General features: G+C 36.9%; 1 protein-coding gene across 1 annotated transcript in view; it reads left to right on the top strand.

The window, feature by feature from the left end:
- Positions 1 to 22,500, top strand: part of LOC122809239 — a 310,926-nt gene that overhangs the window by 15,303 nt on the left and 273,123 nt on the right. The window contains exon 2 of the mRNA XM_044080555.1: positions 5,161 to 5,243. Within this exon, the coding sequence (XP_043936490.1) occupies positions 5,226 to 5,243 (18 nt within the window). The 5' untranslated portion in view covers positions 5,161 to 5,225. The remainder of the gene's footprint in view (positions 1 to 5,160; positions 5,244 to 22,500) is intronic.

Raw genomic sequence — 22,500 nt, 5'->3', positions numbered from 1 at the left:
CTTCTTAATAAAATAAAATGTAGGATGAATCTTATTCATAAGTTTTGCAGATGTCTTCTGAAGCAAAGGTTTTCATCCAGTGAGTGAAACCCATCCTAAATGAATTTCACCGTTAATTGTAAAAGTAGTTGGTTATAAAAGTTTTTCTTAGAAACAAAGTTGTTGTAGTTATTTAGTTAGAAATAGTGATGTGAGTTCAAGATTTGCATTTCTTAGTAGCAGTTTTGAAATCACCTTTCGCATTGATGTAGTTTCCCGTAGAGGAGTTACACCGGAACTTTATAACACCATGTTTAGGTGTGAGTTATGGCAAGTTTATTTATTCCTTATGTAATTCAATTTTGAGTAAATGTCAGTATAACTTGCTTCTAATGATGGTATACTGTTAATTATGCCATTTTTAGTTGATTAGTGAATCTTTGCATTAAAGTAGTTTCCTAAACCCTTATTTTTTGTTGAAATTTTGTAATATTTTTAGTATTTAAAATTGCTTTACTAAATAGTTTGTCATTTTTTTATATATAAAGCGGTTTCCTAACTAGCTACATTGGTATGCTGTCTACTGTAACACAATGACGTTGCTAAGGTTTTGAGGTTAATGATGCTGTTTGTTTTGTCAAGTGTCTGTTGCATAGTAGTCAAGATGAGAATTATGTAGCCTAACTCAATATGACAGAAAATTAGAGTTGCATAATTTGTCATTTAATCATGGTCCCCCTCTTGTTTTGGAGTTGCTCCTCAGCAGAATCTCCAGGCAGGTGTATGGGTACTTGCTAGCTCCTGTAAAGGGAAACAGTAGAATGCATTTCCAATTGTAGTTTGATTAGGCTTCTCAGCCTTCTGAGAAAGCCTGCATTAAATTGGCAGGAAGGAGACTTTGTCTAAAAGTTGAGAGTTTGATTCTAGAACAGTGCAGATTTCATCATAGCCATGGGAGCGGTCGTGGAAATGTGTCACTACTCTGTGTATGTTGGATGGATCTAAGGAAGCCATTTGAAAGTATAAACAGAAATATATTCGGGGAGGTCCTGTAGTATTTCAGGATTGTTGGGCTGTTGCCTCGTACCATTCAGTTCTTACGTTTTTGGAACAAGAGTTGTCTCCCCAATTCCGGGTGGTAAATATATGCTTGGTAGATGTATTACTACCCCGGGGTGCATCTTGTCTCTTCTACTGCTCATGATTTTAATAGGCAAGTTATTAGATTGCAGATTTGACTGAAGAGCATCCATTTTAGGGGGATGAGGACTACATCTGTTAGTTGTAGATGATGATGCTCTCTTTATAGAAAGTGACTGTGATCTCAAACATGCAGCGTTTGCTGCCAAGTATAGAATGGTTGAGATGAAAATCCTGGATTTGATTTTGTGGGTGAAGGATGGTAGAGAGGCTTCCAAAGGCAAAGGAGCTCAGGTAAGCTAGTCTTTTTCACAGGTGAAGGTAGAAAGTGACTGAGAGATTGGCCTGCAGATAGGTGTAGTGTTTGCAGTACTGCAGACATTGTACAAGACTGATGATAAAATGAGTTGTAGGACAAAGGCATCAGTTTTCCAGCCAGACCAAGTCTTACTTCTTATCTGTTGTCAGGAGCTTTGAGAAGTCACTGAAAGATGAGATTGTGAATACAAGTGATGGAAATGAAGCTCATTCACAGGATTTCTGGGCTCCTAGTTAATGATGTAATGATGCAGTGAGGAGGTTTATAACCTGGAAAGATCTCACAGTTCCACTGCTGCCGTTCTGGGTTGAAAGTACCCAGATCAGGTTGTGTGGGCATTTGGTGCAAATTCTTGTTGAATGCTCAGGCACAGACAGTGGGAAGTAAGCCAGAGACAGATTTAACAGTTTACTTGGGAATGCTTAAATGCTTTGAATTGGAAAAAAACATTTTCAACAACATTTAGAAGATGCATCTAAGTGAAATGCTTTGTGACACCGGAACTGTTTTCGTAACACTTGCTAATAAAAATTCTGAATGTGTCGGACATCCCTTGCCATATAATGAAATTACACCTCTGTAAATATCTTTTGTGTTTGAGACTGCATAATTGTATGCAACTTATTGTGTTGTATGTCAAAAAGAATGTACAGTTTGTACCCCAGTTGTAGCTAAAAAGGGGTTAATATACCATCCCACTTAACCAGTTATATCTTAGAATGTAATAAATAAAATAAAAATAAGAAAATGCTTAGAGATGATATATGCTAGAAATTGTTGCTGGTGAAAAGGCTACCACCATTTTCCTGACCAGGGAGAGTGAGACAGAAAATGGATGGGTTGGTAGTTATATTTTTGATGTTATAATCTATGCTAAATTAGTTTAGCAGTTTGTAAGTGTAAAGAATTACAATGCAGTGTCGTCCCTGATGTCCTGTGCTAAATCTGCATGGTAGTTAAATATGGGTAAGTTTGTGTGTGCTTCATTTTTGTACATAATTGTTTTGTGGCCGATGATGTAGGTATTTTTTTAAGTATTAGTTTTACGGCATTTTTCTTTTGCATATGTACTTTCTGGTGCTGATGATGTACAGTATGTCTGCCTGTATGCTGTGGGTTGGAACTGTTGCGCAGTTTGTATAAACTGCTTCAAGCAAATAAAATTACTTGACTACATTCTTTTTGACACTTGTAGAAGACGTGAATTGGTGGTAGTGCTGTGAGGAACAAACAGCTTTTCTTGAGTGTAGCTTAGAGTTTTTTTTTTTTTTTGTGCCAATCAAAAGAAATTTAATGGTGTCTGTTTTACTTTGTGTTGTAATAGACAGGTGCTGCTCTTCTCACTTTTCTCAAATGTTAGTAGACAGGTGCTGCTTTTCTCACTTTTCTCAAATGTTAGTAGACGGGTGCTGCTTTTCTCACTTTTCTCAAATGTTAGTAGACGGGTGCTGCTTTTCTCACTTTTCTCAAATGTTAGTAGACAGGTGCTGCTTTTCTCACTTTTCTCAAATGTTAGTAGACAGGTGCTGCTCTCACTTTTCTCAAATGTTAGTAGACAGGCGCTGCTCTTCTCACTTTTCTCAAATGTTAGTAGACAGGCGCTGCTCTTCTCACTTTTCTCAAATGTTAGTAGACAGGCGCTGCTCTTCTCACTTTTCTCAAATGTTAGTAGACAGGTGCTGCTTTTCTCACTTTTCTCAAATGTTAGTAGACAGGCGCTGCTCTTCTCACTTTTCTCAAATGTTAGTAGACAGGCGCTGCTCTTCTCACTTTTCTCAAATGTTAGTAGACAGGCGCTGCTCTTCTCACTTTTCTCAAATGTTAGTAGACAGGCGCTGCTCTTCTCACTTTTCTCAAATGTTAGTAGACAGGCGCTGCTCTTCTCACTTTTCTCAAATGTTAGTAGACAGGTGCTGCTCTTCTCACTTTTCTCAAATGTTAGTAGACGTTAGTAGACAGGCTGCTTTCTCACTTTTCTCAAATGTTAGTAGACAGGTGCTGCTCTTCTCACTTTTCTCAAATGTTAGTAGACAGGTGCTGCTCTTCTCACTTTTCTCAAATGTTAGTAGACAGGTGCTGCTCTTCTCACTTTTCTCAAATGTTAGTAGACAGGCGCTGCTCTTCTCACTTTTCTCAAATGTTAGTAGACAGGCGCTGCTCTTCTCACTTTTCTCAAATGTTAGTAGACAGGTGCTGCTCTTCTCACATTTCTCAAATGTTAGTGGACAGGTGCTGCTTTCTCACTTTTCTCACTCAAATGTTAGTAGACGGGTGCTGCTTTTCTCACTTTTCTCAAATGTTAGTAGACGGGTGCTGCTTTTCTCACTTTTCTCAAATGTTAGTAGACGGGTGCTGCTTTTCTCACTTTTCTCAAATGTTAGTAGACGGGTGCTGCTTCTCTCACTTTTCTCAAATGTTAGTAGACGGGTGCTGCTTTTCTCACTTTTCTCAAATGTTAGTAGACGGGTGCTGCTTTTCTCACTTTTCTCAAATGTTAGTAGACAGGTGCTGCTTTTCTCAAATGTTAGTAGACAGGTGCTGCTTTTCTCACTTTTCTCAAATGTTGGTAGACAGGTGCTGCTTTTCTCACTTTTCTCAAATGTTAGTAGACAGGTGCTGCTCTTCTCACTTTTCTCAAATGTTAGTAGACAGGTGCTGCTCTTCTCACTTTTCTCAAATGTTAGTAGACAGGTGCTGCTCTTCTCACTTTTCTCAAATGTTAGTAGACAGGTGCTGCTCTTCTCACTTTTCTCAAATGTTAGTAGACAGGTGCTGCTCTTCTCACTTTTCTCAAATGTTAGTAGACAGGTGCTGCTCTTCTCACTTTTCTCAAATGTTAGTAGACAGGTGCTGCTCTTCTCACTTTTCTCAAATGTTAGTAGACAGGTGCTGCTCTTCTCACTTTTCTCAAATGTTAGTAGACAGGTGCTGCTTTTCTCACTTTTCTCAAATGTTAGTAGACAGGTGCTGCTTTTCTCACTTTTCTCAAATGTTAGTAGACAGGTGCTGCTTTTCTCACTTTTCTCAAATGTTAGTAGACAGGTGCTGCTTTTCTCAAATGTTAGTAGACAGGTGCTGCTTTTCTCACTTTTCTCAAATGTTAGTAGACAGGTGCTGCTTTTCTCACTTTTCTCAAATGTTAGTAGACAGGTGCTGCTCTTCTCACTTTTCTCAAATGTTAGTAGACAGGTGCTGCTTTTCTCACTTTTCTCAAATGTTAGTAGACAGGTGCTGCTTTTCTCACTTTTCTCAAATGTTAGTAGACAGGTGCTGCTTTTCTCACTTTTCTCAAATGTTAGTAGACAGGTGCTGCTTTTCTCACTTTTCTCAAATGTTAGTAGACAGGTGCTGCTTTTCTCACTTTTCTCAAATGTTAGTAGACAGGTGCTGCTCTTCTCACTTTTCTCAAATGTTAGCCAATCAGATGTGGTTGACTGTGTCTCCATTAATATAGTATCTATGCTCTCTGCTGCAAATAAGGCACTTCCTTTGGTAATGCAGTCACTCCTTTTTTTTTTGTGAAGATGTATTATTTCAAATTTTAGTTTCTGTACAGGTAGAAAAGGCAAGTACTTGATGATTTAGCATTTCTACCCTGGGTAAGAAATACCAAATCATATACTTTACATAGACAGATATGTAATTTCTGAAATTCCAATCAAGCCTTTTGATTTTCTGCCTGACATGAATGAATGACTGTCCTTTTTTTTTCTATATTTTAGGTACTCCCATATTGGTTGCCACTAAGCCATTGGAAGAAATGCCACAGTGTAATGACCCGGAATAAATGGACATATTTCCAGAGGTACGCCATTAGCATTCCACATGTATTATATTTTGTAAACTAGATCATTTAATTTGTAGCATAGTTCTTTATAAAATATAAACAGTACAGCCTAAGGTTTTCATTTATGTATGGCAAAGTATTTACCTGTCACAGGTGGAGCTAGCACACGCACATTTCCTAAGAAAATCAAAGGCCTAAATAATAAAAACTATGCAGACCGTCTCAAAAGTTTTCTCCCTCTTCTCTCCATTGTGCAGGCTACGGAGGCAACCTGTCAGTAGCCTCTCAGTAAACTCAGAGCCAGCGTGTCTCTTTCTCTTTCTCTCTCTGTCTCTGTCTCTCTGTGTCTCTCTCTCTCTCTCTCTCTGTCTCTCTCTCTCTGTCTCTCTTTCTCTCTTTGTCTCTACAGATAAGTCCAGTGGTGGTATAAACTTTCTCTCTCTACAGATAAGTCCAGTGGTGGTATAAACACCACATAAGGCAAAGTACTTCTCTTGGTCTGTTCAGATGTAATTTGGATGAATGGGATGGTGACCATAAATTCACCCCGGTTTATCACCCTTATTCCTCATAAACAAAGGCAACATGTAAATCTCCCAACCTATTCTTGTTCTGCTCATCTCCGGGATAGCTGTACACAATATATAAGGACTAAAAATTACCATGGGAATGTAGGGCTAGGCTTCTTAAGAGCCACACAGATCAGTAACCTAGTAAGCACTTGTAAACCTATGTGAAGGTGACACTTCTACTTTGGATGTTTTGTCTTCTACTTTCATCCAGTATCTGACCATGTAGATTTGATATGGCAGAGCAAGGTCTATATGCTTTTACTGTGGTCCATTAAATTTTTGTAAGCTGGCTAATGATATGTGGATAGAAACTTTAAGTAGCTTTTGTGTATTTTTCTGAAACTCCTAATTACCCTGGTGCAGGTTTGAGAGAGAGCATTGCAGACCTGTGTTGTAGTCCCTAAGTGTGCATTGCTTCTCCATCCAGGTGTTCGTTTTTTTAGTAATCTAAACTCCTTTCTGCAGTTTCAACATTTGCTCTGTTACTTCCTGTAAGATCAGGTTTCATTTAAATGTAGACAAAAATACAGTATTCTCTTTGTGTAAGTCTAGAAATGCATCCATATTAAAGCAGGCCTTCAGAGTTTGCATACAGTTTCAGTGAATGCATGGTCAATCAGTGAAAATAGCCTTCAGTCAAGAATATTGATAAGAACAGAATGTGCAGTACATTGAGTACAAACAAAACACATTTTGTTTGTATGGTACAAGGCTTGGTATCCAAGGTTAGAGGCGTGTAAAAATTTACAGGATTTGTTATTGTTAGGAGATACTACGGACACAGTTAGATTCGTCCGTTTGGATGGATGTGCAAAAGGTCATTGCAGTGTAGTCCTCAGAAGTCTGGTACAGACATTCGAGAGTGAGTGGAGAGGTCAGGTCAGCCTTCCAGAATATTAATGATTTTCTGGAGGATAGGAATATGAATGCAGAAACTATGGACATAATCATCAGCACTTTTTTTTGAGACAGTAATTATTACATTCCAAGTTACAGAATTTACACAAAGTATAATGACTGCAGATGCTCTGGACATTAAGATTTGATTCAGATATTGTTGACATCTACCTCTACTGTACATAATAAGTTCTTAACTGAACTAAGAGTATGCAGACTTTATTCTGAAAGGTACAGGAAGACTTAGCACATAAAGAGAGACTGGTACCTGTTCAACACAAGTTTGGGTAATTAACAGACATTTATTCCTATTTCTTCCAGTTATTTCCAGTTCATTCCAGTATTGTACAGTCCCATCAGTTCTTAACACTTCCTATTCTGTTTTAAAACCGTCTTTTCAGCTTAAGCCTGTAGATTTAATACTTATCACTACCTTGTAAGAAATGGTACCCAATGTAGTATCAGAGGAAAAGAAAAACCTGAATAATAATTCACTCTACCACTACCGCCAGCTTACTAGCAACATCATATTTAAATACAAACTTCACAAATTAAACATTGTTTTACTGAGCATATACCTTTTTTAACTGAAAATATCTGTAAGCAGCTAAGTATCATTATCATTTAATTTTATGACACACAGCAATGTCTTATTGTCTGTGACGCTAGTTACTCTAAATGCAGTAACATCCAGCTTGAGGTGGTTCATACTCATCTACCAACAGACGTGAACAGCAAGCTTTGAATCAGCTCAGCATCTAAAACTTTACCAGGCTGATAACACCTCCCCTTTCTTTGCCCACAGTATTTTGCTAGTTAACCCTTTCTCTAGATCTCTTGAAGATCAAGAAGCTCACATTGGAGAAGAATGGCCCCCAACAGCATTTAAAAATGTATCTGAAGAGATGACCCAGTTCAGGATTTGGGAACTTGCGTGGACTAGTGACCCAACTTTTTTGACCAGCATGTGTCCATTGTTGTTGGAAAGTCCCTCTGTATTGTCAGCTTATAAACAGACATTTTGTCTAGATTTAGGGATGTCATTATTTCCCTTTACTGAGCCCTTATTAGGCCAGTCATTGAATATAATACCCCCTTTGGCATGTATCTCTCTAGACACATGCAACAACTTGAACATCCACAGAAATCCCTGCTAAAAGAACACAAGGCCTAAACATGTTCTACATGATTAAAAGCTCTTTCCCCTATACTCTGTATCCTATAGATTGCTAAAAAGTGATCTGTGCCTGGCATACAAGGCATCTTTCGACCCATCACTGATGGATTTACTGAACATAAGAAAGTTAAATGGCATCAGAAATACTCGAGCTTGGAGTCTAAACCTCTTCTTCAACATCAACAGAGTAATTTGGAGGGATAGGTATATCTCCCAGAGGATACTGCTGCTATGGAACTGGCTCCCCATCCATTTAAAACAAAGTTCGTCCCTGTCCAAATTCAAGTGCAGCTTAGATCTGTGGATTGGAAACAGATTTACCCCAGGACTATCCCCTGTACTACTAATGGACAGAGGCAGCTCCTAAATGCTTTATCCCATGCATGGGTCCCCTCAAATTATCTATGGTGTGATCACAGTTATTCTCACTGGGGGTAATATACAATTACTAACCATGGGATGGGTAAGGCCGATCTATATCCATATGGGATAGTTTATTTCAAGTACAAAAAGGGAACTTGGCTAGGCTTAAAATGGCCCATAAGGACAGCTACCCTAGTACTTGCCTATAAGCCTATAAAAAGTTTGATTTTTGTGTAGAATTTTTATGTTGTTCAGTTTTGTCTCAGTTGTAATATATTCTGTGTTTCCCATCATCGGAACAGATCGGAAGTGTCTAGTTTTCACTTTTTAGGCAGTTTCTTGATTCTCTACCTCACCCCAGGGTTTAATATTCTGCTACTGCTCCTTGTAAAATTTATTTCTTTCAGCTCTGGCAAGTACCAATTTTTGTTGCATGCTTTTTATGTGTAAGGCGATTTGTTTTAGCATTTAGGATTTTTTTTGCTTATTTTCTTGTTTTAACCCTGCAAAACTAAAAAAAAAAGAAAAAAAAAACAAAATTCTTGAAAGGCTGGATGTTCTTGAGTCATGCAAAAAAGAACTTTCTTAAATGTTGGTATGGCCTCAAAAAGTTACCATAGTAAGCATATTTTGCTTACTTTCTATCTGGGAGAAGTTAATTTTAATGAGAAATTTGATCTGTGTGAATCTTTTAACCTTCAGACTGTTGCATACAGAAAAAGTTGCACATTCTTGCAAACTTAGAAAGGCAGTTCTTGATCCAGCACTAAAAGGGCTTCAACTTCAATCTCAATTTTGTGGTCATCTATGTTAGTAACGAGGACCAAGCCTAAATCTGTAGATTTGTTAAAAATACATGGAGGAAGATGGGTACCATGAGAGAGACAAGGGGAACAGCAAGAACCATAGAAAAGATAGGAGTGATAGTACTAAAGTTTTTTTTTCTCCAGCCGCTTTTCACAAGAAAATCCACAGCAAAGGATTTCTGTACCTCTAGTACTATTTTGTTCCTCTCTGGGATTTAGAGTTGCCAGTTACTGTTGTTGTCCAGTGATGGGAATAGTCAAGATGGTATAACAAACTCAGAAATCGGAAGGATTTTTCCTCCAGACCATCATCTACATTGTATGTCAAGTCTTTCAGAAAACTCCTTTGATACTGTTGACCTTGATTACAAGACAAGATGGAGGCGTTTCTCACTCTCTCCAGCACTTTCATGCAGTGCTACAAGAGTGTGATAGCCCTTTGATGTAAGCAGTTTTGTCCCCTTTTGTTCTTGTACACTGGCTCCAGGATGCTTGTTCTCCACCCATCTGGGATATACCCCTCTCACTGTACTAGGATGAGTACCCCAGAAGCCATTTCTCCATTAGAACACCCAATAGCTTGAACATATCTGTTGTGACTTCATGTGAATTTACCCTAGTCCATGACTTATTTTCTGTGGTGTACTTCATACTTCGGTGGGTTCCCCTTTTTTCATTGTCTGTTGTGCATGCGGCAGTACAGCTTTTGTGGGGTTTTCTTCATTCAAAATATACTTGTAGTACTTTCATTTTCTCTTGATAAGCTTTGGACTGTTGAACAGATTGTTATCCCTTATGAATGCTTTCTGCCATCTATTATCTTTATTTTTCTGTTATGGCCTTGCTGCCTAGTATAACTTCTTTTGAGTTATTTGAGAGATATGAATTGCCCAAAATAAACGGGAGTAGCCATATGACCACATCACTTTTTAAATAGAAATATATTGATGTTATTTCATCTGAAAACCTAACTCAATTAATCAAGGAACCAACTAAAGACTACTAGATTATGATTTTCTTGCTGAGAGATTGAAAGGTATTAACTCGTCTGAAGTAGTGCATAATAACCAAAAAGAGTGCATATGCAAGATTTAAAAAAAAATTCTACTAGATTCTCTGGATTAAACAATAACGTCAGATATATCCAATAGCTACTTTACTGGTGGAACATAAAACTGACAAGGCAATTGAAAAAAAAAACATATTTTCAACAACAGAAGAAATGTATAAATCTCAGAATGAAAGCAAAGCTTAATAAAGACTTTAAACTTGATCTCGAACTGGAAAAGATGAAATTTTAGACAAACCTAGCCACTGACAATATTTTAAATGTATTAATTTAATTTCTAAAAAATAATTGATTCCAATCTTATGGGGATAAAATTCTGAAAACCAAAAAACATAGAATAATTTCATAACAACTTTGCAACTGTCAGTGGTCTTAAATTACAGCTAACTTCTCCAGCTGCTGATATGAAACATGTACTTTGGAACTGTGACCAAGAATTAATGAGTCTATCCTAAAAAAACCCTCCTAAGTAGGAAGTAAGACTTCCATGGTTTCTGTTGTTATTCCTGCAATATTAATATCCAATATTCAGAACAGTCTTAGTACCCCTTTTATGTTATACATTTACTTCTCTATCATCCAAAAGCATTTACCTTGAAAGTTGGAAAAATTCATCCATTACACCATTTTTTTAAAAAAAGGGAAATCCATTCAGAGTTATAGACCAGTAAGTTTGACATCTTTGTTGAGTAAATGTTTTAAAAGCTGTCTAATTCACTTATACAAAGATTCAGCAAGTAGTACATATTTGTTCATTAGGGAATACTGTTTTGTTTCTAATTGACATGTTTGTATAGGTACAAAAAAAGTAGCTCTGTTTAAAAAACAAATGTGTGTGTTTGTGTATGTGTGTACATAAGAACAGTTCCCGTAACAAATAAATATGATCAATTACTATTCCAGACTAACAGTGTCTTGCTTGTAAGAAATGTATCCTACTAACTTAGAATCATGCTATTCATTTCACTGTTTAAGCATTCCGTTTCATTAATAATATTAGTGTTAATAGAATCTTTCCTACAGATCTTGTACTAAAGCATTATATATAAAAAACAAAACTATGTTGAAGTGTAAGGCAGAAAATTTTTAGTTCAATTTATCACTTTCATGTTAAAACGTAGACTTACCAGAATGCTAAAACAAGGCTACAGTCTTATTCAAGTGAAAATGGTCAAAATCTTGTGGCAACAAATCACCAATGAGAGTTATTTTACTCTGTTATTTTTGCTGTGCAAAATTCTGTTGATTGAAATGTAATCATTACAGCCTGGGGGCTTGTTAGCCTTTAAAGAAAGTTGTCCAAACAATTTCTTTTTTAACCTCTGTTTTCACAACATAAAATACTGGGCATGATAAACTGGTTGCTAAGCAAGCGACACCAGCCATGTTGCAGTTATAATGTTCCTTGATGCATGTTTCTGTCACAAGTCATATTATGTTTGCCTACATTAATAAATTTACAGTTATTTGCATGTACCAGAACATGCCAGTGTTGCTGTTGTTCATAATTCTCTAAAACATATTGGATATTATTGCTCCTAGTATAATAAAATTTCAGATCATTTTCCAGTTTTTCACCATACCCTTTAAAATGCTTAAAAATGTATCAGTGATTCATAAAAATGTTTTTAGTGCCTAAATATGTGACACCTAATGGACAGGAATTCTTCTTTTGACCCTTCCAATGGGAGCAGTAAGAAAAAAAAACTTATGCAGAATTGGTGGCTTCTAACTATATAACTATCACTTTACTAAAAGGTTTGACTTTATAGCATATTTCATATCTACAGTGTACTTTGTTCCAATTTCCAACACCATAGAGGATCAATCTTTAAAAAAAAAACAACGTTATCTTTGAACTAAAAACACTCAGTTTGACAACCAACAATGTTTGGACTGTATCAAAAATGTCCCAAAGGGTCACATTTGTTTAAATTTCCCAATGGGACTATTGATTGTTCCCTCTTTCGTGAACTAGTTCAGTTATTTAATATGATTGGTTTAGGTCATCTTTAAAAACAATTCAAAATGTATTGATAATTTACAGAAAGAATTATTAAGGGACAAAATTTTTATCACAGAAGACCTGGTTTTCTTGATATGTAGGAAGGAATATAAGTTTTGTTTCCAAAGTAGACAGGATTTTGCAAACAGCATGAACCAGAAACTCAAAAGACTTAATAGGGACAGGATTGAATATACAAACAATAATGCATTATCCTTTTTCCCAGTGCAGATGGCATTGCGGCCAAAAAAAGGATTCAGTTTCAACAAGATGAAACGGACCTGTATGACCCTGGATTCATTGGACCATTTCACTCAACCTTCTGATCCAATTTCTTATAATCCTATTGACAAGAGGATTTTTAGTGAATCCCTTATCCAGGAGATCTGAACATATTGCATACTGTTTACAAATGAAGAAGTTCTTTTGGGTAAAAGGTCTGTGATTCCAACGGAACAAGTTATAAGTGGCAGGAAAAGTAATTGAAAACACAAACAGTGATGTAACTTTTGCTTTACCCGGGACCACACAAAACTGCAATGACATCTTTAATTTCAGTGATTTAACTGTAGTGGATATCCATAGTAGATGTCCATATGGAGTTTAAAATGTGTACTCAAAACTTAAATTCATCACTCTTGTTACCGAATGGATAAGAGAATACATTTTATAAACTTGACACACATAATTCCCCTTTATTTCCTCCTTTGAGATTATTTGAGAAATTGGTGGAGAAAGACATTCATAGATTATTCAATAACAAAAATAAATCTAATAAATATTTTAATACTTCTCCCATCAAGTAGAAAATTATTAAAAGAAATTTCCAGTAGCAATTTATTACAAGTGATGAAACTTGACAAAGGGGTTGGTGTTGTCATTATGAACTCTTTCTGGAATGGTACAAAGATATTCAACCTTTTATATAATAGTTTTTATTTGATGGTTTCTAAGAATGAAATTTAATATTGGTTTCAACAGAACTGATTTATTCCTTAGTGATCTATTATTGAGTCAGTCTGTTTCCCTTTACTTGCTCAGTTTGTTAAATATCCTTTTGTACCATGCATTTTGGCATACTGAAATCCCCAAGAATTGACATGCTTTCTTTCTAATGCCCTTTATTATTGTGGGGGTAATAAAACAGAAAACCTGATGATTATCATTAGCCAAAAACCTGAAGGCCATTTTGGACTTCTACCTACAAGTTTTATGGGACTCATGGCATTTGCTGGATGTTTTATGTTCCATGAACTGGGCTGACAGTACTATTTTGGTTATAGTTGGCACCCCAAATGTATTTACTGTGATTCCTCAGTCTTTAAGGATGGAGTGGTCTCATGAAATTTTATTGGAAACAAAATTTGTAGTAGATAGATTTTTTTTTATGTAATAACTATTTTATATTTAAAGGCGAGTTCTTTAGACTACATCTGTTCCCATATTCGCATACCTGGTTTTATTCTTTTGGGAAAAGTGTTTCAAGAGAAGTTTTTTTTTTTCAGCTATGTCCAGTTGTATACACATGTTTTAGATGAGTTAAGTCATTATATAGGGAGGAAACCTAACAAATCTAGTTATTTTTACAGGAACTGGAACTAAATGCCCTTTTTAAGATGTGTATACACAGTCAGATTATACCGCTTATTTTGTGAGCATAACTACATATAACAACTTGTATGGTTCATTTGGATCAAACATTTTTAGAAATCTCGCTTTCTACTTTTTTTAATTTGCATTTCTATAGTAACCACCGAGGGTGGATGAAATCTAACATCATTAAAGGTCAGTTTGTAAGATTGTTCCTATTGGTTTCAGATATTTCCATATTCCTAAAGGAAGTACATTCTCTCAAACAACTTTTTATTGAGAGACATTACCCGTGGAACTTTTTGATGATTATTTTGCCCCATTTTATGTAAAGCTTTTAACAATGATAAGAATAGTAGTGACTCAGAAAACTTAATTCTGGCAAGGATTACCAAAAAAAAAAACTTTGTGGTTAACTTTTTCTAATGCCAGTTTAGACATTAAAAATTTTTTTTCCGAATCATTGTCATATTTCTAAGCATTTTGATGGGTACTGTGAAAAACTGGGTACTCCCCTGAAATTCTGTTATAAAGTGGGCAATAATATAGTCAACGTATGAATAGCAACATTGGCATGTTCCTACTTGGTACCAAACAGTCACAATTTATTAATGCAGGCAAGTCATGAGACTCCTTTTTATCTCAAGAAGCATTGTAGTTGCAAAACAGCTGGTGTTTATTTAACGGCATGTTTATCATGCCAGACATTTTATGTTAGGAAATGGAGAACAGATTAAAAACTAGAATACAACACATTTATGCCACTGGCAAAAATGATACAGCCAATGTCCTTGCAAGACGCAACAAGCCGTGTTGAGACTTTTATGGTTTTCTTGAGATGGTCCTCTACTTGGAAAGAGGTGGGGACTGGTGGAACTTGTTGGTAAAAAAAAAAAAGAATTGTTTTGGAGTCTCCGTGGACTATGATGTTTGCAGATGATATTGTGATCTGTATTGAGAGTAGGGAACAGGTTGAGGAGACCCTGGAGAGGTGGAGATATGCTCTAGAGAGGAGAGGAATGAAGGTCAGCAGGACTAAGAATATGTGTGTGTGAATGAGAGGCAGGATAGAGGAATGGTGAGGAGGCAGGGAGTAGAGTTGGTTAAGGTGAATGAGTTTAAATACTTGGGATCAACAGTTCAGCGTAATGGCAAGTGAAGAAGAGAGTACAGGCAGGTGGAGTGGGTGGAGAAGTGTCAGGAGTGATTTGTGACAGACTAGTACCAGTAAGAGTAAAAAGGAAGGTCTACAAGAGGGTAGTGAGACCAGCTATGTTATATGGGTTAGAGACAGTGACATTGACAAAAGGCAGGAGTCAGAGCTGGACGTGGCAGAGTTAAAGATGTTAAGATTTACACTGGGTATGATGAGGGTGGACAGGATTAGGAATAAGTATATTAGAGGGTCAGCTCAGGTTGGCCGGTTTAGAGACAAAGCCAGAGAGGTAAGATTGCGTTAGTTTGGACATGTGCTGAGTAGGGAAGCTGGGTATATTGGGAAAAGGATGCTAAGGATGGAGCTGCCAGGTAAGAGGACAAGAGGAAGGCAGGGTTACCACCTGTCCCACTTTGCGAGGGGCAGTCCCTCTTTGGGCAGTTGTGTCCTGCACAAAAATTGTAAAAATGGCTAATGTCCTGAGATTTTAGGGCAAAATTATTTCCTATATTTTATGTAATAGTTGCATAAAACAGTTATTCTGTATCTGAAACACCTAAATGTGATAAGAAACAGAATAAGCAACTAAAATGCTACAAGAATAAGCTTTTATTTAGGCAAAAAAAGTGAAATCCTGTCTTTTGTACTGGCAATGGATATGTTTTGCCTTGCAAAATCTTATGTTTGCACCAAAAATGTCCCACTTTGGGCATTTGAAAAGGTGGCAGCCCTAGAGGAAGGCCTAAGATAAGGTTTATGGATGTGGTGAGAGAAGACGTGTAGGTGGTTGGTGTGACAGAGTAAGATGCAGAGGACAGGAAGGAATGGAAACAGATGATCCGCTGTGGCGACCCCTAATGCGAACAGCTGAAAGAAAAAGTAGTATTTTTGGCAACTTCTTTAGAGGGTGAAAAAGCCACCAAGCGTGAATGGTGGCATTTTGATCAGCTGTGTTTTTTATATAGTAACTATAACAGAGTGGAGTAACACTCATTGATATTTTGTTGTCACATGATTTTGATCCTTTCTGTTTAAATGTGATTGTGATTCTGAAGTCTAAGCTCAGACAAAAGAGCTAAATTGAGGTAATTTCCTCTCTTACATATCGAAGGAGTTTTGTTTTCTTGTCTTTTTACACCTCGGCTGAGTGGCTATGGTTTTCCTTTTTGTCTTATAAAACAAAATATGTTCTACTATAACGGCTGACGTCACATTTCACAGTGTTCTTTTAATATACCACAACTGTTTTCAGTTGTCTTTGAAAAAGCATTTCCATGTACAGCATCTTTTACTCTTCATACATTCCATTCATTTATCTACTTTCACAGTCCTTCTGTAAAAGCATATTCAAGTAGTCTTTTACAGTAGCCTTTTTTTCTATGAATCTGTCACATAAGTATCTTTCAGAAAGCATTTTGTTTCAAGTTTCCCTTTACAGATGTATAACTATATAACATCAAACATGTAGGAATTCACATTTTTGATTATTTACTTTTTGATAATTGTAAAAGCATTTTTCCTCTGACAAAAGTAATTTTCTCTCACCCATGGCAACAATTTTAAAAAAAGCTGCATAAGTCCATGATAGAAATTCTTCCTCATGTTTTTTTTTTTTGCTTCCATCATTATGTCTCTCTTTTAATTTTTGTTTGATCTTGTTTCCAGTATTCTGTTTTTTTTTATCTTTTCGTATACATTATTTGTCTTTATTCCAACCCTTTTATAATAAATGTTACAGACTTGAGATACTTTATCACTATCGTTTGTTTTGACAGCAAAAAACTGTGTGTTGTAGCCATTCTGCATGTCTATTTTAACCAAAGTTATACACATTTTTCCTGTTTTGCATCAGCCTTCTTAGAAATAGTTTGCTGTGATCATACTAATAAAATGGAAGGCAGAAGAGGAGTCCAGTGTGGTCTGAAATCTGTTTCCAAAAAAAGAGGCTAGTATATGAAGTAATACATATTGATGGCTGATGCTTAAAGTAAAATAAGATTCTTGAGATGTGTGTGTGTGTGTGTGTGTGTGTGTGTGTGTGTGTGTGTGGTGCTCATAACTGCATACCTGCAAATATATCTTAAGTTACAAGTTACATTGATGATAAGCTTGTTCTTCTTCTTTTGGCTTTTCCCAGTTAGGGGTCGCCACAGCAGAACTACGGTCCGCTAATGATTGGCAGTAGATTTTTATGGTGCCAAGGTGCCAACCTGATGCCCAACCTTCAACAAAGACACACCCATTCACGCATGTCTTTTGAACGCCACTCGACCGCAGAGAGGACATGCAGACTCCACACAGAAGGCGCTCCAGCCGAGAATTGAACAGGAGAACCTCTTACTGTGAGGTGACAACTCTACCGCTGCACCACCATGGCTATATATTGACGATAAGCTTGTCAGTGGCTTAAAACTTTCAAAAGCATTATGTATGCAAAAATCTTGCTGTGATTTCAAGATTTTTAGTATGATCATTGTAAACATGAAAGATAGGTGGAATTCATTCATATTATATATGGTTTCATATTTTTGTAAAAGATGTAATTATGTGAAAACCATTATCCTTGTTGAATACTATACATCCTTTTCATATACTGTACAGAAGCAAAAACCCTTAGTAAATAATAGTGCTTCAGAATTCTCAATTGCTTTGATTCCACTTAATGCATACACATTTCGGGTCATCAGGAAGTTACTGTTGCTTCAGTCTGGTTATAATGCTAAGAATAACTAATCTTTATAAATTGTTGTAACATTTTTCAGGTAAAGATATAATGTAGCACCTGCAACATAATGTTATATGGAAGCAATGGCTTTTAAATATTTTTTTTAAGACTATAATATAATAAAGCTATGTGCTTTCGTATGACAAGTCTTCATTCAGTTTTTAAAGGAAAATACAAGATAAATACTCCAAGGCTAATAAGATATCCTTAATACTGAGAATATAATATCTTTTTTTCAACAAATCAAAGGTATGTCAAAAACTATGTTTCTCCTTGAGTATAAGAACTTTCAGCTGCAAGAATGTGACTACTATATTTTCTTTACTCATTGAAAGCAACGTTCACTAATATTTTTACCCCCCTCCCCCAGACTTGTCATTTTATGGCTAAGGTAATGAGTTGTCTGATGTAACTTGGAGGGGGTATTTTTTTTTTTTTAAATTGTGGTGACTTGTGGCTATCTGAGGAACTTGTATTCTTCCTTGCATATAAGGAGCGAACCTCGCTAATGTGCCTTTTAAAACAACAGGGTAATTTGTAGGTTCTAAAACATGACTGAGGCAACCTCTCTTTTTTGTTGCTTTAGGTTAAAGGTAACAAGTAGCCCGAGGTAACTTAGGGTGTGTGTGTGTTTTTTAACTTCAGTGATTTGTGGCTATCTGAGGAAAATATTGTATAAACTCCTACCAAAGCAGTAGCCGTCCTTGCCTTCAGTGCTGCAGTATTCTTAATAGATGGGATTCCCTGCAGTGGAAGCCTGAATATCAGGCCAGTCTACCAAAGACTACTTGTTGCTTTTAAAAGGTACACAGAATGTCACCTAAATGCACCTTGCATAGCGTAGGGCATAAAGGGTGACATTCAGGCCTACCATAATCAGAACTGAATGCCCCAGTAGGAACACAGTCCAAAAAACCCAAGAGGTAACCTGTATGTCCAGGAAGGCAAAAGACTTGGGGAGATAGAGGGAGGGAGTGAATACTGCAGCAGTGAAGGGGGAGGGAGTGAATACTGCAGCAGTGAAGGGGGATAGAGGGAGGGAGTGAATACCGCAGCAGTGAAGGGGGATAGAGGGAGGGAGTGAATACTGCAGCAGTGAAGGCAAGCACATCTTCTGTTATGCTAAGCTTTTGCACAACTGAACTATGTCCTTATATTCACTGCTGCAGTATTCTTAACAGATGGGAGAGTGCCAAAGCTTAAGAAGAAACTTGGGAAGGAAAAGGCACAGAAGAGCCCTCTTAAAAAAAAAAAACTGACACTAGCAAAACCAGCCCTAGCTCTAGAAATACCATCCAACTTGTAGTGCTTGATAAAGGTATGCACAGAAGTCCAGGTAGCTGCCTTACCAATATAATTGGTATCTACGCCTTTGAAAAAAGCACCTGAAGAAGCCACAGCTTTAGTAGAGTGAGCCTTAATTGAAGAAGGAAGGCTGTTGCCATGAAAAGTGTAACAAAAGGAAATGGCCTTAGAAATCCAAGAAGAAATAGTTTGCTTGGCTACAGCAAATCCCAATGATCTAGGATGAAAAGAAACAAATAACTGATAAGATTTTCTAATAGCCTTAGTCTTATCCAATTATAACCTGAGTTGTCTATGCATGTCCAAAGTATACAGAGCTTCTCACTGTCAGATTGTGGACAGGGGAAAAAGTAGGCAGATTAATAATCTGATTCAGTGATCACTCATTAACCACCTTGGGCATAAAAGAAGGGTTAGTGTACAAGGACATCCTGTCCTCATGAAAGATCAAACAAGGAGGACAAGCCATAAGGGCCTGCAACTCGCACACCCGTCAGGCAGAAGTAAGTGTTAACAAAAGAACAGTCTTCCAGGAACAATGTAGCAAAACAAAATTAAGATCCCAGGGAGGAGGAACAGGCTTCCTGGGAGGTCTAATATAAAAGGTGCCTTTAAGAAATTGTTTAACCTTCAATCTAGAAGCTAAAGGAGGAGAAGAAGACAGACAAGCAGAGGTAGCTGATAAGTGGGTCTTAATAGAGGTATAAGCCAAACTAGCATTGAACAACTCCCAAAAGTAGGAGAACCAAAGGAACATCCACAGTAAGTGGGTCCAAGTTAGGAGAGAGACACCAAATAGAAAACCTCTTCCATTTGTATAAGTAGGATTTCCTAGTAGTTGCTTTCCTGGCTTCCTTCAGGACTTGCAACACATCCTTAGGGGAAAAAAAGGTGTCTGTCATCCACAGTGTCAGTGGAAGTATGGACAGGTGGGGATGGATGAGAGATCCCTTATTTTGTGTGATTAGATCCACCGTATGAGGTAACTCGTGGTGATTGCCCATGGCTAGATGCAGAAGTAGTGGGAACCAGTGCTTTCACAGCCAAATGGGAGTTGCCAACAAGATTTTGGGAGCATCCTGTTGAATCCTGAACAGGACATCCAGAATGAGAGGAAGAGGAGGGAATGCATAAAGAAACATCCCCTTCCAGGAAAATAAGAGGGTGTCCACCTTCCACACCAGAGGACCTGGGACTGTGGCACAAAACATAGGAGGTTGTCTGTTCAGAGTGGAGGCAAAAGGATACACCTGAGGAGTACCCCACTGGTGGATAATGTCCAGAAACACTTCCCTGTGAAGCATCCATTCAAGGGAATGAGTTAAGGACCTGCTCAGAGTGTCTGCCACAAGGTTCTGACAGGAAGGGATATAAACTGCCTGAAGTGTGACTTGATACTTGACAGCAAGATCCCATACCAGAAGTACCAACCAGCAAAGAAGATAAGATCTTGTTCCTCCCTGTTTTTGTTTGTCTGTGAATACTTTGGGAAGCCCTGGACAGAAATGAGGATGAAAGGCCTGAAGAGCTAAGCAGAAAATCTCTCATCTGTTTGACACTGATGTGCTTCTTCTACTGACAAGGTGACCACACCCCCCTGCATTTTTGGGGAGCCAAATGTTGCACCCCATCCCATGTCTGAAGTATCTGTGAACAGTTCTTGAGAGGGAAGAGGGGGATGAAAAGGGATCCCTGGATTTAGAGACAACTGCTGAATCCAATGGTGAAGTTTCTATCTGAGACATTAGAAAAACTAAATTAGAAAATACATGGTATTCATGTCCCTTTCAATATAAGAAAGCCATATTTACAATTAGGAAATGTGTTAATAATTGGATTGATCAAGGAAATCCATTAACAAAACAACCGAGTAACACAGAATGTACAGGACTTAAGATGGTTACAACATTATTTGTTAAAATTCTGAGTGAATAGCAGGAGGCAGAACCTTTTTGAAATAGTGACTTAAGCACTGGTGGAAATCGCTTAAGAAGTAGACAAAAGAAAATGGCTGGTAAATATGTCACACCAAAGAAGCAAAATAAATTTGGTAGACTGAACTCAAGTGTTGTATTGTTTTCAAGTAAGAAAAGCTAAAGGTCTGGATTACAGGTGGATATAAGAAAGATATTGTTAACAGTAAAAGAAATAAAAATAGTGGTAATGTTTCATCTTTGACATGGTGTATCAAATGATCAGATACAGTTTTACTTTATTAAGTGAGCATATTCTAGAAGTGAATATCTTAACGTGCAAGGGGAAAATGGGATCAGGGTGTTAAATATAAGGGTTGGACATTTCTTGGAAAGGGATACAAGTTTAGAACTGAATTAAAGGGGGAGATGTGATTGAAAAGACTATGGTAGTTTCTGAAGATATTTTAAGTATTACTCACAGTATGGAAAATGGTACACGAGTTACAAGAACAACTTGTTAAGAGTAAATGGACTAAAAGGAAGTGAATATTTAAGAAGGATGTGGAAAGTTATAAAATTAAGAATGCTACAAAAAATGATTTATTAAAGGGGCACACATATAAGCAGATTACACTTAGTAAAGGTGATTTAAGATGGTAATATAAAGTATGATGATGAACAAGTAGGTAGAAGAGTTTTGTTGTTGGGGATTCTCATGTAAAGCAAGAGGCAGAAACATTTCTGAATAGAGATGGTATACCGCTGGAGCATGTAAAGGATCCAATTAGGAGAATGTTTATCATCAAGAAAAGAAGGTGAATTTGATTTTCTGTGAAGTCCACACATGCCCAACCCTCACTGATTATGCATTAACTAAGGAAAAGATTTTCAGTGTCTGGATGCGAACATAGGATTACTTGGAAAATTTTGGAGCATTAACAACATGAGAGGAAATGTTGTGGGATTTGGAATATATGCAAGAGATGACATAAACTTCAGTAACAGAGGAAATTATATTTTAACTAAAAATGTGCAAACATGCTACTTTTAGGTCAAATGAGGAAACTCGAGATAAACACAGAAGTAATACATCTTGTAGAGTTATGTTTTTATTCAGATACATATAGTCTTAAGATATACAAAAGAAGAACCAGAACTTTGTATAAAGTAGTATCACCCACAGATAATGGTTATAACAGAATCATGGGATGCAAAATATCTAACGTGGCCGGAATTTGCCAAATATGCAACAGTTATGTCTAAAAAGTTAGTATTTTATTGTTGATACTGTCCAAACAGCTGATAAACAACTGATTATCAGTGTATGTATTAGCCCAAATGCTGAAATAATAAGTGTTTTTAAGACTTTCATGTATTGGAGTATCTTCAGAATTATTGTTTTTTTATAGAAGACCAAAACTGATTGCGCCCATTGCAGTTTTACAATCCCTGGATGGTTGTTTAGATGATACACCTACTTTGAGTGATTTCAACTACTCCGATATTAATTGGCGTAAACAATACACACAGAGTTAATGAAATTAAATTTTTAGACTATAATGAATGAGCAAAATTTTGTACAAAAAGTTAATTTTCCAACATGGTGCTCAGATTTTGAACCTTTAAATTTGAAAATAAGGATAAATCACAAATATAACAGTCTTGTCATCTATTAGGAATGTCTGACTATGAAA

This window comes from Protopterus annectens, chromosome 8.part0, assembly GCF_019279795.1.
Source record: "Protopterus annectens isolate FY-2018-M chromosome 8.part0, PAN1.0, whole genome shotgun sequence".
Classification (NCBI taxonomy): Eukaryota; Metazoa; Chordata; order Ceratodontiformes; family Protopteridae; genus Protopterus; species Protopterus annectens.
This window is presented reverse-complemented; position numbering and strand designations above follow the sequence as displayed.